The sequence below is a fragment of the Salvelinus alpinus genome, chromosome 37, assembly GCF_045679555.1.
Source record: "Salvelinus alpinus chromosome 37, SLU_Salpinus.1, whole genome shotgun sequence".
Classification (NCBI taxonomy): domain Eukaryota; kingdom Metazoa; phylum Chordata; class Actinopteri; order Salmoniformes; family Salmonidae; genus Salvelinus; species Salvelinus alpinus.
Window position 1 is genome coordinate 7807281 of NC_092122.1, and position 15240 is coordinate 7822520.

The following is a 15240-nucleotide window of genomic DNA, read 5'->3' on the forward strand; positions in this document are numbered from 1 at the left end:
ATGTTGTTGATCCATCCTCAGCTTTCTCCTATCACAGCCATTAAAATCTGCAACTGTTTTAAACTTACCATTGGCATCATGGTGGAATCACTGAGCGGTTTCCTTCCTTTCCAACAACTGAGTTAGGAAGGACACCTGTATCTTTGCAGTGAATGGGTGTATTGATACACCATTCAAGTATAATTAATATCTTCACCATGTTCAACGGGATACTTTTTAAATGTTTACTCATCTACCAATAGGTGCACTTCTTTGCGAGGCATTGGAAACCTCCCTGGTCTTTGTGGTTGAATCTGTGTTTGAAATTCACTGCTCGACTGAGGGACCTTACAGATGTGTGGGGTACAGAGATGAGCTATTCACTCAAAATCATGTTACACAATATTATTGCACACAGAGTGAGTCCATACAACTTATTATGTGACTTGCACATTTTTACTCCTGAACTTATTTAGGCTTCCCATAACCAAGGGGTTGAATACTTATTGACTCAAGAAATTTCAGCTTTTCATTTGTAAACATCATTTCACTTTGACATTATGGGTTATTGTGTGTAGGCCAGAGACGAAACACCTAAATGTAATCCATTTTAGATTCAGGCAGTAACACAACAAAATGTAGAAAAGTCAAGGGGTGTGAACACTTTCGGAAGACACTGTAAATGTTGCTGTGATGGATGGTGAGAGCAAGGCCTCTCCTTTAGGCCCAGGGCCATTGCAGAGGTGGCGGACATTTTAAATCTAATTCTGAGTGCTGAATAAGTTGTGAAGAAACACATGGCCATTAAAGTTGCAATATGCAGAAATCGTTCCACTCTTTCCTGGTTGCTAAAACTCTAATGGTTCGCCTAATTTCAGTTTATGTGACAAAATAAGTTAGTAAAGTGTAGAGAATCACTGTACCATCTAAACCACTGAAATATATTAGCCATAACCAAAAATATTGTTTCTTGGGTGGCTTGAAGCTGGTGTATAAAACTGAAAGTAAAAGACGCATAAACAAAGCTTTAGAACGGGAAGCATAGAAATAGCTCATATGAAACAGATCTACTGCTTCTTAGACTCGCTTTCAAGTGGAATGATAGTTCTATAACTCACCTTTCTATGCGAATTTGGTCGGGTCACCCAAAAAGTGACATATTGCCACTTTAAGACTCCATTCATTCAATCAATCAATCAATCAAATGTATTTAAGAAGCCCTTTTTACATCAGCCGATGTCACAAAGTGCTATACAGAAACCCATCCTAAAACCCCAAACAGCAAGCAATGCAGATGTAGAAGCACGGTGGCTAGGAAAAACTCCCTAGAAAGGCATGAACCTAGGAAGAAACCTAGAGAGGAACCAGGCTATGAGGGGTGGCCAGTCCTCTTCTGGCTGTGCCGGGTGGAGATTATAACAGAACATGGCCAAGATGTTCAAACGTTCATAGATGACCAGCAGGGTCAAATAATAATAATCACAGTGGTTGTACAGGGTGCAGCAGGTCAGCACCTCAGGAGTAAATGTCAGTTGGCTTTTCATAGCCGAGCATTCAGAGTTAGAAACATTAAAGAGTGGAAGACATCAAAGTTGGGGAAATAAATAGGAAACTTGAAAATATTACAATATTAAAAAATGGTGAAAGGGTATAAACTAATGAGCCAAGAAGTTCACTTTTGAATAGTTTCTTTTGTCTGGATATTAGGCACAAACACACACACGACACTAAGTGACATTTCTGCACTATAAAGTGGAGCTCAGTGGTTTGTGCCTGAGGTCTAAGGAGATTAAAGCAGAGGTTTATCACACTGTAAATAACTCATTACAGGGTCTGGCTGGACCAGGAGCACTGATCCTATTGAGAAAGAGAGAGAGCGGGAGAGAGGAAGAGAGAGAGAAGAAAGTTTGAGAGAGAGGGGGAGTATGGGGTGTGGGAGGGACAAAGGGAGAGACGAAGCATGAGGAAGAGAGTGAAAGAGGGAGAGAGGAAGGGTGGGGGAATATGGGTAAGTGGAAAGAGATGGAGAGAGAGGTGGGTTGAAGAAGTGTAAGCTGGTTATCAATGAGGAGAGCTTCCTTCAGAACACCATTAATCCACGTTACACCCGCTATTAGGTCTGTAGGGAAGGTGGAGGTATGTGAGGGAGAGGTGACATTTATCTGAAGTAGATTACTTTTCATCCCCTATTCGCTTCTAAAACTTTCCTTTTTCAGAGATGTATAGAGATTCTTATACTAGAGTTTTATAAAAAGGTGTTTTGACGTGTCAATCACCTGGGAGAAAGGTGATAGTGTCGACCAGGATTCAAGGACAGCAGTTCAGTTCAAAGAACGTTAAGCGAACACACTTTCAAAATGCAGTGCTGGTCATAAAGCAGAGGTTGCTCTACTCCATTTATTTGATTCTATATCCAGTATATTATATCACATTTTGTCACCTGCTGCATTAGTCTTTCACATCCACTGTTATTTTACAATTGTTTTTACTATTTTAATTTATATCTGAATTGATCTCGAGTTTAAATTTGCATAGAAATGTTGTGTGTTAGCTTTTCACACCTTTTTATTAAATAAGCACCTTGAAAAGCATTTGCGGTAAGAAAAGTGATATATAAATGAAGTTTGATTGATTGATAATACAGTCTTCAGACAGACCGAGAGAGACTGAGTGACAAGGCCAGCCAAATTAACATTGCTTTGTTATCCGCCCACAGATAGGCAGACGCTCACTGGATAATCAGGATGTGAAGTTGTGTTCTTCCACTGGGAAGAACGAACACATCACTTGCTTTCTGATGTTTCAAGCATTCTGTTATGTCGTTCTCACAACGTGCAAGGAGTTGAATAACCAACACATTCCGGCAGTCAAGGCTTGGTCAGCCCAAGAACCCTAACGAAGGTGGTGGTGTCGAGTTGGTGTTTGAGATGAAAGAAACATGTTATACAAGTTGAATTTCCTTTATATGACTGATGTAAAAGCATGTTTTCCATTTTCGTTCTCGTGATCGGAGGTGACCCTCGTTCACACAAACCTTTTTGTCTGTCACCAACACACCTCAGTCTGTTATTTGACTTTCTCGCCTCACTTCCAATTAACACACTGAGGAGAATATTTGCATATTACCCTCAGACACCTCAGTGCGGTGCTAATAGAAAGAGCAGACATGGGTTCAAATAGTATTTGAAATAATGTAAAATACCTTAGATGGGCTTGATTGAGCTTGCCTGCCAAAATGGAACCAATGGAATACTCACAAAAGTCCAAACCATTCCCACCTGGCACTCCAGCTAGGCTAAAGCAAACGCTAAAATAAATGGAATTTTAATTCAAGTCTGAGGAGGAGAGTGTGACAGAGGGGATAATTGGGACGGGGTGCAGAGCAGATTGGAGGGGGGCTATCACTCAACGGCACAGCCAGGAAGGAAGGAACAGACTACAAATCTCCAAAACACCTAATGTTCCTTCCAGAAAAATAGGATTCGAACTGAGTCATGACTGCATCTGAGATGGACCATATAATTGCCTAAATTCTTTGTTTTTGAGGTAAAATGAGAAAATGGCTGCCAAGCTTAAGCAATTTCTCCATCTCTCTCTCCGGCTTTCAGTACGTGTCTCTCTCTGTCTCGCAGTACGGGTCCCAGTCACTCTCTCTCTCTGTCTCAGTCACTCTCTCTCTGTCAGTCACAGTCTCTGTCTCTCCGGCGCTCTCTCTCTCTCTCTCCGGCGCTCTCTCTCTCTCTCCGGCGCACTCTCTCTCTCTCTCCGGCGCACTCTCTCTCTCTCTCCGGCGCACTCTCTCTCTCGCACTCTCTCTCGCTCTCCGGCGCACTCTCTCTCTCTCCGGCGCACTCTCTCTCTCTCTGGCGCACTCTCTCTCTCTCTCTGGCGCACTCTCTCTCTCTCTCTCCGGCACTCTGTCGCTGTCACTCTGTCGCTGTCACTCTGTCGCTGTCACTCTGTCGCTGTCACTCTGTCGCTGTCACTCTGTCGCTGTCACTCTGTCGCTGTCACTCTGTCGCTGTCACTCTGTCGCTGTCACTCTGTCGCTGTCACTCTGTCGCTGTCACTCTGTCGCTGTCACTCTGTCGCTGTGTCACACGCGCTCTGTCGCTGTGTCACACGCGCTCTGTCGCTGTGTCACACGCGCTCTGTCGCTGTGTCACACGCGCTCTGTCGCTGTGTCACACGCGCTCTGTCGCTGTGTCACACGCTCTGTGTCGCTGTGTCACACGCTCTGTGTCGCTGTGTCACACGCTCTGTGTCGCTGTGTCACACGCTCTGTCTCGCTGTGTCACACGCTCTTTGTCTCACGCACACTCTGTCTCTCAGTCATGCACACTCTGTCTCTCAGCCACGCTCTCTATCTCTCTCTCTCCCTCCGACACACTCTCTCTTTCTCTCTCTCCCTCCGACACACTCTCTTTCTTCCTCCGACGCACTCTCTCTCTCTCTCCCTCCGACACACTCTCTCTCTCTCCCTCCCTCCGACACACTCTCTCTCTCTCTCTCTCTCCCTCCGACACTCTCTCTCTCTCCCTCCGACACACTCTCTCTCTCTCTCTCTCCCTCCGACACACTCTCTCTCTCTCTCCCTCCGACACACTCTCTCTCTCTCCCTCCGACACACTCTCTCTCTCTCCCTCCCTCCGACACACTCTCTCTCTCTCCCTCCGACACACTCTCTCTCTCTCCCTCCGACACACTCTCTCTCTCTCCCTCTATATGAGTTACAGAACTTGGGCAGAACTATCATATACTGTTATACTGTACTCTGTACCGACTTCTGCCTACAATTGAATTACTAAAAGGATAATTTTAAGACTTAAACAAAGAGTCTGTGTTTCCTTTCCATTACTAATGTATGCTTGATAATTATATAGACCTGATCATTTGTTGAAGAAATTGACCACGTCACTCTCTCGCTCGCTCTCTCTGTCCGCTTGCTCGCTCGCTCTCTCTGTCCGCTCGCTCGCTCTCTCTCTCTGTCCGCTCGCTCTCTGTCACTCTCCATTCCACTACGGTGGTGGTTGGTCTTACAAAAACAATATATTGTCAACATGAAAGAAATATATGAACGACATCGTGATTTAGCACTACCAAATTATATATTGTGCAGACTCTGGTTAGCTACCTAGCAGCGACCTAAGATGTAGCTGTCTGCAGGTCTGTCCATTCCTACTCAGTGCAGGATAGAGAAGGCAGGAGGAGGAAGGTGGAGGCTGAGAGACACCATTCTCTGTCTGTTTGGAAGGCTAGAGTAAACAACTCGGGCTTCTCCATACACATGCACGTACATGCCCGCACACACACAGCAAGCTAGACAAGTCCAACGATATGGACTTTGCTGGGGGACAGCTTGCAGGGGGAGAAGAGAGAGGAGGGTGCGTTGGGTAACACGTTCTGTTCCGGTTGAGGATGTCTGGACAGCTCTAAAAAGGCCTTTGAGCCTGAACTCCGAGATGTACACATACACAAAGACAGGCCCTCTCTACTCCTACGCACCTCCTCCCTCGCTTCTCCTCCCTCCATCCTCTCTCTACCGTGGGTGTTTTTGGAACATGTGTCTGAGAGCTCTTATCAGAGCTTGGCAGGAAAGATGATTGGTGAAGTAGCTACGCAGCCTTCCATTTCCATATCCTCTCCAACAGTTCTGCAGCTGTAGCCACGGCACAGTTGAACCAAACACACTCCCGTTTTCCCTCAGATTAAGTTGAGCCGAAGACAGGGAAGGTGAATGGTGAAGTAGCAAACGCTGCCTTCCATTTCAAATGTCTCTGGTCTCGCTGAACTCCAAGCAGTTAAACCCAAACCAAACTCACATTTCCCTGTGCTTTCTTAACGTTTCTTTAGAAGAAGGGAGACAGAGGCCTAGTTCATCCGTCTTACGCAGGGTGCTTTGTGTGAAGCGGAGGTCTGGCACCCTGGATCAGACGTCACAAGACTCTTCGGCGGCTCCAGGAGTGCAATACACTTTCTAGTCCATAAAAGCCACTCTTCTCACAGCGTCTCCGTCAATTTACAACGGCATAAAAGCTCAAACTGTGAATATATGCCATTGTGAATACATGCTCAACTACTGAATGAATATTTTATGTAAACACCACATAACCAATTTAGTACATCATTTAACATGCAATGTACTGTGACATGATCTGACAGTAATGTGGACCCTGAAGCATTACTGGAGGACAAAGTTGTGTGTTTTATAAGTTTCATATGAATGTGATTTGTTGACAACTTCCCTGCATTTCAACTCACACTTTTTTATTCATCTTGTGCCATAAAGACTGGACACACGATGCAGGGGTGAGACCAACCCGGCATTATAGGTTAATGTGTATGCATGCAAGTCCACTTGAGGGTATGTCATTACACTGGCATGTATGTTGAGTCATTCCACTGGTCAGGGAGTGGAAGAGAAGAGACTTACTGTTCGTTGACGACAAAGATGCAGTTGTCTTGTGAAGGAAGACCAGAGACTGGATGCTTACAGGTCACCTTCCGCTCATTGTGACTGGAGAGAGAGAGAGATAGAGAGAGAAAGAAAGGTGGGGGAGGGGGAGAGAGAGAGAGGGCACATTAGACCACCAAAATCATACATGAAGTAGAATTAATTAATGACAGCATTGTTAACCATATTACCCATTTGTCAACCAGCCAATAGTAACAATATTACCCATTTGTCGACCAGCCAATAGTAACCATATCACCCATTGTTAACCAGCCAATAGTAACCATATCACCCATTGTTAACCAGCCAATAGTAACCATATTACCCATTTGTCAACCAGCCAATAGTAAACATGTTACCCATTGTTAACCAGCCAATAGTAAACATGTTACCCATTGTCAACCAGCCAATAGTAACCATATTACCCATTGTTAACCAGCCAATAGTAACCATATTACCCATTTGTCAACCAGCCAATAGTAAACATATTACCCATTGTTAACCAGCCAATAGTAACAATATTACCCATTGTCAACCAGCCAATAGTAACCATATTACCCATTGTTAACCAGCCAATAGTAACCATATTACCCATTGTTAACCAGCCAATAGTAACCATATTACCCATTTGTCAACCAGCCAATAGTAAACATGTTACCCATTGTTAACCAGCCAATAGTAAACATGTTACCCATTGTCAACCAGCCAATAGTAACCATATTACCCATTGTTAACCAGCCAATAGTAACCATATTACCCATTTGTCAACCAGCCAATAGTAAACATATTACCCATTGTTAACCAGCCAATAGTAACAATATTACCCATTGTCAACCAGCCAATAGTAACCATATTACCCATTGTTAACCAGCCAATAGTAACCATATTACCCATTGTCAACCAGCCAATAGTAACCATATTACCCATTGTTAACCAGCCAATAGTAACCATATCACCCATTTGTCCACCAGCCAATAATAACCATATTACCCATTTGTCAACCAGCCAATAGTAACCATATTACCCATTGTCAACCAGCCAATAGTAAACATGTTACCCATTGTTAACCAGCCAATAGTAACCATATCACCCATTGTTAACCAGCCAATAGTAACCATATCACCCATTTGTCAACCAGCCAATAGTAACCATATTACCCATTGTTAACCAGCCAATAGTAACCATATTACCCATTGTTAACCAGCCAATAGTAACCATATCACCCATTTGTCAACCAGCCAATAGTAACAATATTGCCCATTTGTCAACCAGCCAATAGTAACCATATTACCCATTGTTAACCAGCCAATAGTAACCATATCACCCATTTGTCAACCAGCCAATAGTAACCATATTACCCATTGTTAACCAGCCAATAGTAAACATGTTACCCATTGTTACCCAGCCAATAGTAACCATATCACCCATTGTTAACCAGCCAATAGTAACCATATCACCCATTGTTAACCAGCCAATAGTAACCATATTACCCATTTGTCAACCAGCCAATAGTAAACATGTTACCCATTGTTAACCAGCCAATAGTAAACATGTTACCCATTGTCAACCAGCCAATAGTAACCATATTACCCATTGTTAACCAGCCAATAGTAACCATATTACCCATTTGTCAACCAGCCAATAGTAAACATATTACCCATTGTTAACCAGCCAATAGTAACAATATTACCCATTGTCAACCAGCCAATAGTAACCATATTACCCATTGTTAACCAGCCAATAGTAACCATATTACCCATTGTCAACCAGCCAATAGTAACCATATTACCCATTGTTAACCAGCCAATAGTAACCATATCACCCATTTGTCCACCAGCCAATAATAACCATATTACCCATTTGTCAACCAGCCAATAGTAACCATATTACCCATTGTCAACCAGCCAATAGTAAACATGTTACCCATTGTTAACCAGCCAATAGTAACCATATCACCCATTGTTAACCAGCCAATAGTAACCATATCACCCATTTGTCAACCAGCCAATAGTAACCATATTACCCATTGTTAACCAGCCAATAGTAACCATATTACCCATTGTTAACCAGCCAATAGTAACCATATTACCCATTTGTCAACCAGCCAATAGTAACAATATTACCCATTTGTCAACCAGCCAATAGTAACCATATTACCCATTGTTAACCAGCCAATAGTAACCATATCACCCATTTGTCAACCAGCCAATAGTAACCATATTACCCATTGTTAACCAGCCAATAGTAAACATGTTACCCATTGTTAACCAGCCAATAGTAACCATATTACCCATTGTTAACCAGCCAATAGTAACCATATCACCCATTGTTAACCAGCCAATAGTAACCATATTACCCATTGTTAACCAGCCAATAGTAACCATATTACCCATTTGTCAACCAGCCAATAGTAACAATATTACCCATTTGTCAACCAGCCAATAGTAACCATATTACCCATTTGTCAACCAGCCAATAGTAACCATATCACCCATTTGTCAACCAGCCAATAGTAACCATATTACCCATTGTTAACCAGCCAATAGTAAACATGTTACCCATTGTTAACCAGCCAATAGTAACCATATTACCCATTGTTAACCAGCCAATAGTAACCATATCACCCATTGTTAACCAGCCAATAGTAACCATATCACCCATTTGTCAACCAGCCAATAGTAACCATATTACCCATTGTTAACCAGCCAATAGTAACCATATCACCCATTTGTCAACCAGCCAATAGTAACCATATTACCCATTGTCAACCAACCAATAGTAAACATATTACCCATTGTCAACCAGCCAATAGTAACCATATTACCAATTGTTAACCAGCCAATAGTAACCATATCACCCATTTGTCAACCAGCCAATAGTAACCATATTACCCATTGTTACCCAGCCAATAGTAACCATATCACCCATTGTTAACCAGCCAATAGTAACCATATCACCCATTGTTAACCAGCCAATAGTAACCATATCACCCATTGTTAACCAGCCAATAGTAACCATATTACCCATTTGTCAACCAGCCAATAGTAAACATGTTACCCATTGTTAACCAGCCAATAGTAAACATGTTACCCATTGTCAACCAGCCAATAGTAACCATATTACCCATTGTTAACCAGCCAATAGTAACCATATTACCCATTTGTCAACCAGCCAATAGTAAACATATTACCCATTGTTAACCAGCCAATAGTAACCATATTACCCATTGTCAACCAGCCAATAGTAACCATATTACCCATTTGTTAACCAGCCAATAGTAACCATATCACCCATTTGTCGACCAGCCAATAGTAACCATATTACCCATTGTTAACCAGCCAATAGTAACCATATCACCCATTGTTAACCAGCCAATAGTAACCATATTACCCATTGTTAACCAGCCAATAGTAACCATATCACCCATTGTTAACCAGCCAATAGTAACCATATTACCCATTGTCAACCAGCCAATAGTAACCATATCACCCATTGTCAACCAGCCAATAGTAAACATATTACCCATTGTTAACCAGCCAATAGTAAACATATTACCCATTTGTCAACCAGCCAATAGTAACCATATTACCCATTGTTAACCAGCCAATAGTAACCATATTACTCATTTGTCAACCAGCCAATAGTAAACATGTTACCCATTGTTAACCAGCCAATAGTAACCATATTACCCATTGTTAACCAGCCAATAGTAACCATATTACCCATTTGTCAACCAGCCAATAGTAACCATATTACCCATTTGTCAACCAGCCAATAGTAACCATATCACCCATTGTTAACCAGCCAATAGTAACCATATTACCCATTTGTCAACCAGCCAATAGTAACCATATTACCCATTTGTCAACCAGCCAATAGTAACCATATCACCCATTGTTAACCAGCCAATAGTAACCATATCACCCATTTGTCAACCAGCCAATAGTAACCATATTACCCATTGTTAACCAGCCAATAGTAACCATATTACCCATTGTTAACCAGCCAATAGTAACCATATTACCCATTTGTCAACCAGCCAATAGTAACCATATTACCCATTTGTCAACCAGCCAATAGTAACAATATTACCCATTTGTCAACCAGCCAATAGTAACAATATTACCCATTTGTCAACCAGCCAATAGTAACCATATCACCCATTGTTAACCAGCCAATAGTAACCATATCACCCATTTGTCAACCAGCCAATAGTAACCATATCACCCATTTGTCAACCAGCCAATAGTAACCATATTACCCATTTGTCAACCAGCCAATAGTAACCATATTACCCATTGTTAACCAGCCAATAGTAAACATGTTACCCATTGTTAACCAGCCAATAGTAACCATATTACCCATTGTTAACCAGCCAATAGTAACCATATCACCCATTTGTCAACCAGCCAATAGTAAACATGTTACCGATTGTTAACCAGCCAATAGTAAACATGTTACCCATTGTTAACCAGCCAATAGTAACCATATTACCCATTGTTAACCAGCCAATAGTAACCATATCACCCATTTGTCAACCAGCCAATAGTAAACATGTTACCCATTGTTAACCAGCCAATAGTAAACATGTTACGCATTGTCAACCAGCCAATAGTAACCATATTACCCATTGTTAACCAGCCAATAGTAACCATATTACCCATTGTTAACCAGCCAATAGTAACCATATCACCCATTTGTCAACCAGCCAATAGTAACCATATTACCCATTGTTAACCAGCCAATAGTAAACATGTTACGCATTGTTAACCAGCCAATAGTAACCATGTTACGCATTGTCAACCAGCCAATAGTAACCATATTACCCATTGTTAACCAGCCAATAGTAACCATATCACCCATTGTTAACCAGCCAATAGTAAACATTTTACGCATTGTTAACCAGCCAATAGTAACCATATCACCCATTGTTAACCAGCCAATAGTAAACGTGTTACGCATTGTCAACCAGCCAATAGTAACCATATCACCCATTTGTCAACCAGCCAATAGTAACCATATTACCCATTTGTCAACCAGCCAATAGTAACCATATTACCCATTGTTAACCAGCCAATAGTAACCATATCACCCATTTGTCAACCAGCCAATAGTAACCATATCACCCATTGTTAACCAGCCAATAGTAACCATATCACCCATTTGTCAACCAGCCAATAGTAACCATATCACCCATTTGTCAACCAGCCAATAGTAACCATATCACCCATTTGTCAACCAGCCAATAGTAACCATATTACCCATTTGTCAACCAGCCAATAGTAACCATATTACCCATTGTTAACCAGCCAATAGTAAACATGTTACCCATTGTTAACCAGCCAATAGTAAACATGTTACCCATTGTCAACCAGCCAATAGTAACCATATTACCCATTTGTCAACCAGCCAATAGTAACCATATTACCCATTGTTAACCAGCCAATAGTAACCATATTACCCATTGTTAACCAGCCAATAGTAACCATATCACCCATTTGTCAACCAGCCAATAGTAACCATATCACCCATTTGTTAACCAGCCAATAGTAACCATATCACCCATTTGTCAACCAGCCAATAGTAACCATATCACCCATTTGTTAACCAGCCAATAGTAACAATATTACCCATTGTCAACCAGCCAATAGTAACCATATTACCCATTGTTAACCAGCCAATAGTAAACATGTTACGCATTGTCAACCAGCCAATAGTAACAATATTACCCATTTGTCAACCAGCCAATAGTAACCATATTACCCATTGTTAACCAGCCAATAGTAACCATATTACCCATTGTTAACCAGCCAATAGTAACCATATCACCCATTTGTCAACCAGCCAATAGTAACCATATCACCCATTTGTCAACCAGCCAATAGTAACCATATTACCCATTGTTAACCAGCCAATAGTAAACATGTTACCCATTGTCAACCAGCCAATAGTAAACATGTTACCCATTGTCAACCAGCCAATAGTAACCATATTACCCATTGTTAACCAGCCAATAGTAAACATGTTACGCATTGTCAACCAGCCAATAGTAACCATGTTACGCATTGTCAACCAGCCAATAGTAACCATATTACCCATTGTTAACCAGCCAATAGTAACCATATCACCCATTGTTAACCAGCCAATAGTAAACATATTACGCATTGTTAACCAGCCAATAGTAACCATATAACCCATTGTTAACCAGCCAATAGTAACCATATCACCCATTTGTCAACCAGCCAATAGTAACCATATCACCCATTTGTTAACCAGCCAATAGTAACCATATTACCCATTTGTCAACCAGCCAATAGTAACCATATTACCCATTGTTAACCAGCCAATAGTAACCATATCACCCATTTGTCAACCAGCCAATAGTAACCATATCACCCATTTGTCAACCAGCCAATAGTAACCATATCACCCATTTGTCAACCAGCCAATAGTAACCATATTACCCATTTGTCAACCAGCCAATAGTAACCATATTACCCATTGTTAACCAGCCAATAGTAAACATGTTACCCATTGTTAACCAGCCAATAGTAAACATGTTACCCATTGTTAACCAGCCAATAGTAACCATATCACCCATTTGTCAACCAGCCAATAGTAACCATATTACCCATTGTTAACCAGCCAATAGTAACCATATCACCCATTTGTCAACCAGCCAATAGTAACCATATCACCCATTTGTCAACCAGCCAATAGTAACCATATCACCCATTTGTCAACCAGCCAATAGTAACCATATTACCCATTGTTAACCAGCCAATAGTAAACATATTACCCATTGTTAACCAGCCAATAGTAAACATGTTACCCATTGTTAACCAGCCAATAGTAAACATGTTACCCATTTGTCAACCAGCCAATAGTAACCATATTACCCATTTGTCAACCAGCCAATAGTAACCATATTACCCATTGTTAACCAGCCAATAGTAAACATATTACCCATTGTCAACCAGCCAATAGTAACCATATTACCCATTGTTAACCAGCCAATAGTAACCATATTACCCATTGTTAACCAGCCAATAGTAAACATGTTACCCATTGTTAACCAGCCAATAGTAAACATGTTACCCATTGTTAACCAGCCAATAGTAACCATATCACCCATTTGTCAACCAGCCAATAGTAACCATATAACCCATTGTTAACCAGCCAATAGTAACCATATCACCCATTTGTCAACCAGCCAATAGTAACCATATCACCCATTTGTTAACCAGCCAATAGTAACCATATTACCCATTTGTCAACCAGCCAATAGTAACCATATTACCCATTGTTAACCAGCCAATAGTAACCATATCACCCATTTGTCAACCAGCCAATAGTAACCATATCACCCATTTGTCAACCAGCCAATAGTAACCATATCACCCATTTGTCAACCAGCCAATAGTAACCATATTACCCATTTGTCAACCAGCCAATAGTAACCATATTACCCATTGTTAACCAGCCAATAGTAAACATGTTACCCATTGTTAACCAGCCAATAGTAAACATGTTACGCATTGTCAACCAGCCAATAGTAACAATATTACCCATTTGTCAACCAGCCAATAGTAACCATATTACCCATTGTTAACCAGCCAATAGTAACCATATTACCCATTGTTAACCAGCCAATAGTAACCATATCACCCATTTGTCAACCAGCCAATAGTAACCATATCACCCATTTGTCAACCAGCCAATAGTAACCATATTACCCATTGTTAACCAGCCAATAGTAAACATGTTACCCATTGTCAACCAGCCAATAGTAAACATGTTACCCATTGTCAACCAGCCAATAGTAACCATATTACCCATTGTCAACCAGCCAATAGTAACCATATTACCCATTGTTAACCAGCCAATAGTAACCATATCACCCATTTGTCAACCAGCCAATAGTAACCATATTACCCATTGTTAACCAGCCAATAGTAACCATATCACCCATTTGTCAACCAGCCAATAGTAACCATATTACCCATTGTTAACCAGCCAATAGTAACCATATCACCCATTTGTCAACCAGCCAATAGTAACCATATCACCCATTTGTCAACCAGCCAATAGTAACCATATCACCCATTTGTCAACCAGCCAATAGTAACCATATTACCCATTGTTAACCAGCCAATAGTAACCATATCACCCATTTGTCAACCAGCCAATAGTAACCATATCACCCATTTGTCAACCAGCCAATAGTAACCATATTACCCATTGTTAACCAGCCAATAGTAACCATATCACCCATTTGTCAACCAGCCAATAATAACCATATCACCCATTTGTCCACCAGCCAATAGTAACCATATTACCCATTTGTTAACCAGCCAATAGTAACAATATTACCCATTTGTCGACCAGCCAATAGTAACCATATTACCCATTGTTAACCAGCCAATAGTAAACATATCACCCATTTGTTAACCAGCCAATAGTAACCATATCACCCATTTGTCAACCAGCCAATAGTAACCATATTACCCATTGTTAACCAGCCAATAGTAACCATATCACCCATTTGTCAACCAGCCAATAGTAACCATATTACCCATTGTTAACCAGCCAATAGTAAACATGTTACCCATTGTTAACCAGCCAATAGTAAACATATTACCCATTTGTCAACCAGCCAATAGTAAACATATTACCCATTGTCAACCAGCCAATAGTAACCATATCACCCATTTGTCAACCAGCCAATAGTAAACATATTACCCATTGTCAACCAGCCAATAGTAAACATATTACCAATTGTCAACCAGCCAATTGAGGAGCAGTAG

The 15240-nt window shown here is 41.1% G+C and overlaps 1 protein-coding gene across 9 annotated transcripts in view; it reads right to left on the bottom strand.

The window, feature by feature from the left end:
- LOC139566086 (pleckstrin homology domain-containing family A member 5-like) overlaps window positions 1-15240 on the bottom strand; it is a 189064-nt gene that overhangs the window by 62335 nt on the left and 111489 nt on the right. For all 9 annotated transcript variants that reach the window (XM_071386990.1, XM_071386987.1, XM_071386993.1 and 6 more), the window contains one exon: window positions 6413-6496. In XM_071386990.1, the coding sequence (XP_071243091.1) occupies window positions 6413-6496 (84 nt within the window). The remainder of the gene's footprint in view (window positions 1-6412; window positions 6497-15240) is intronic.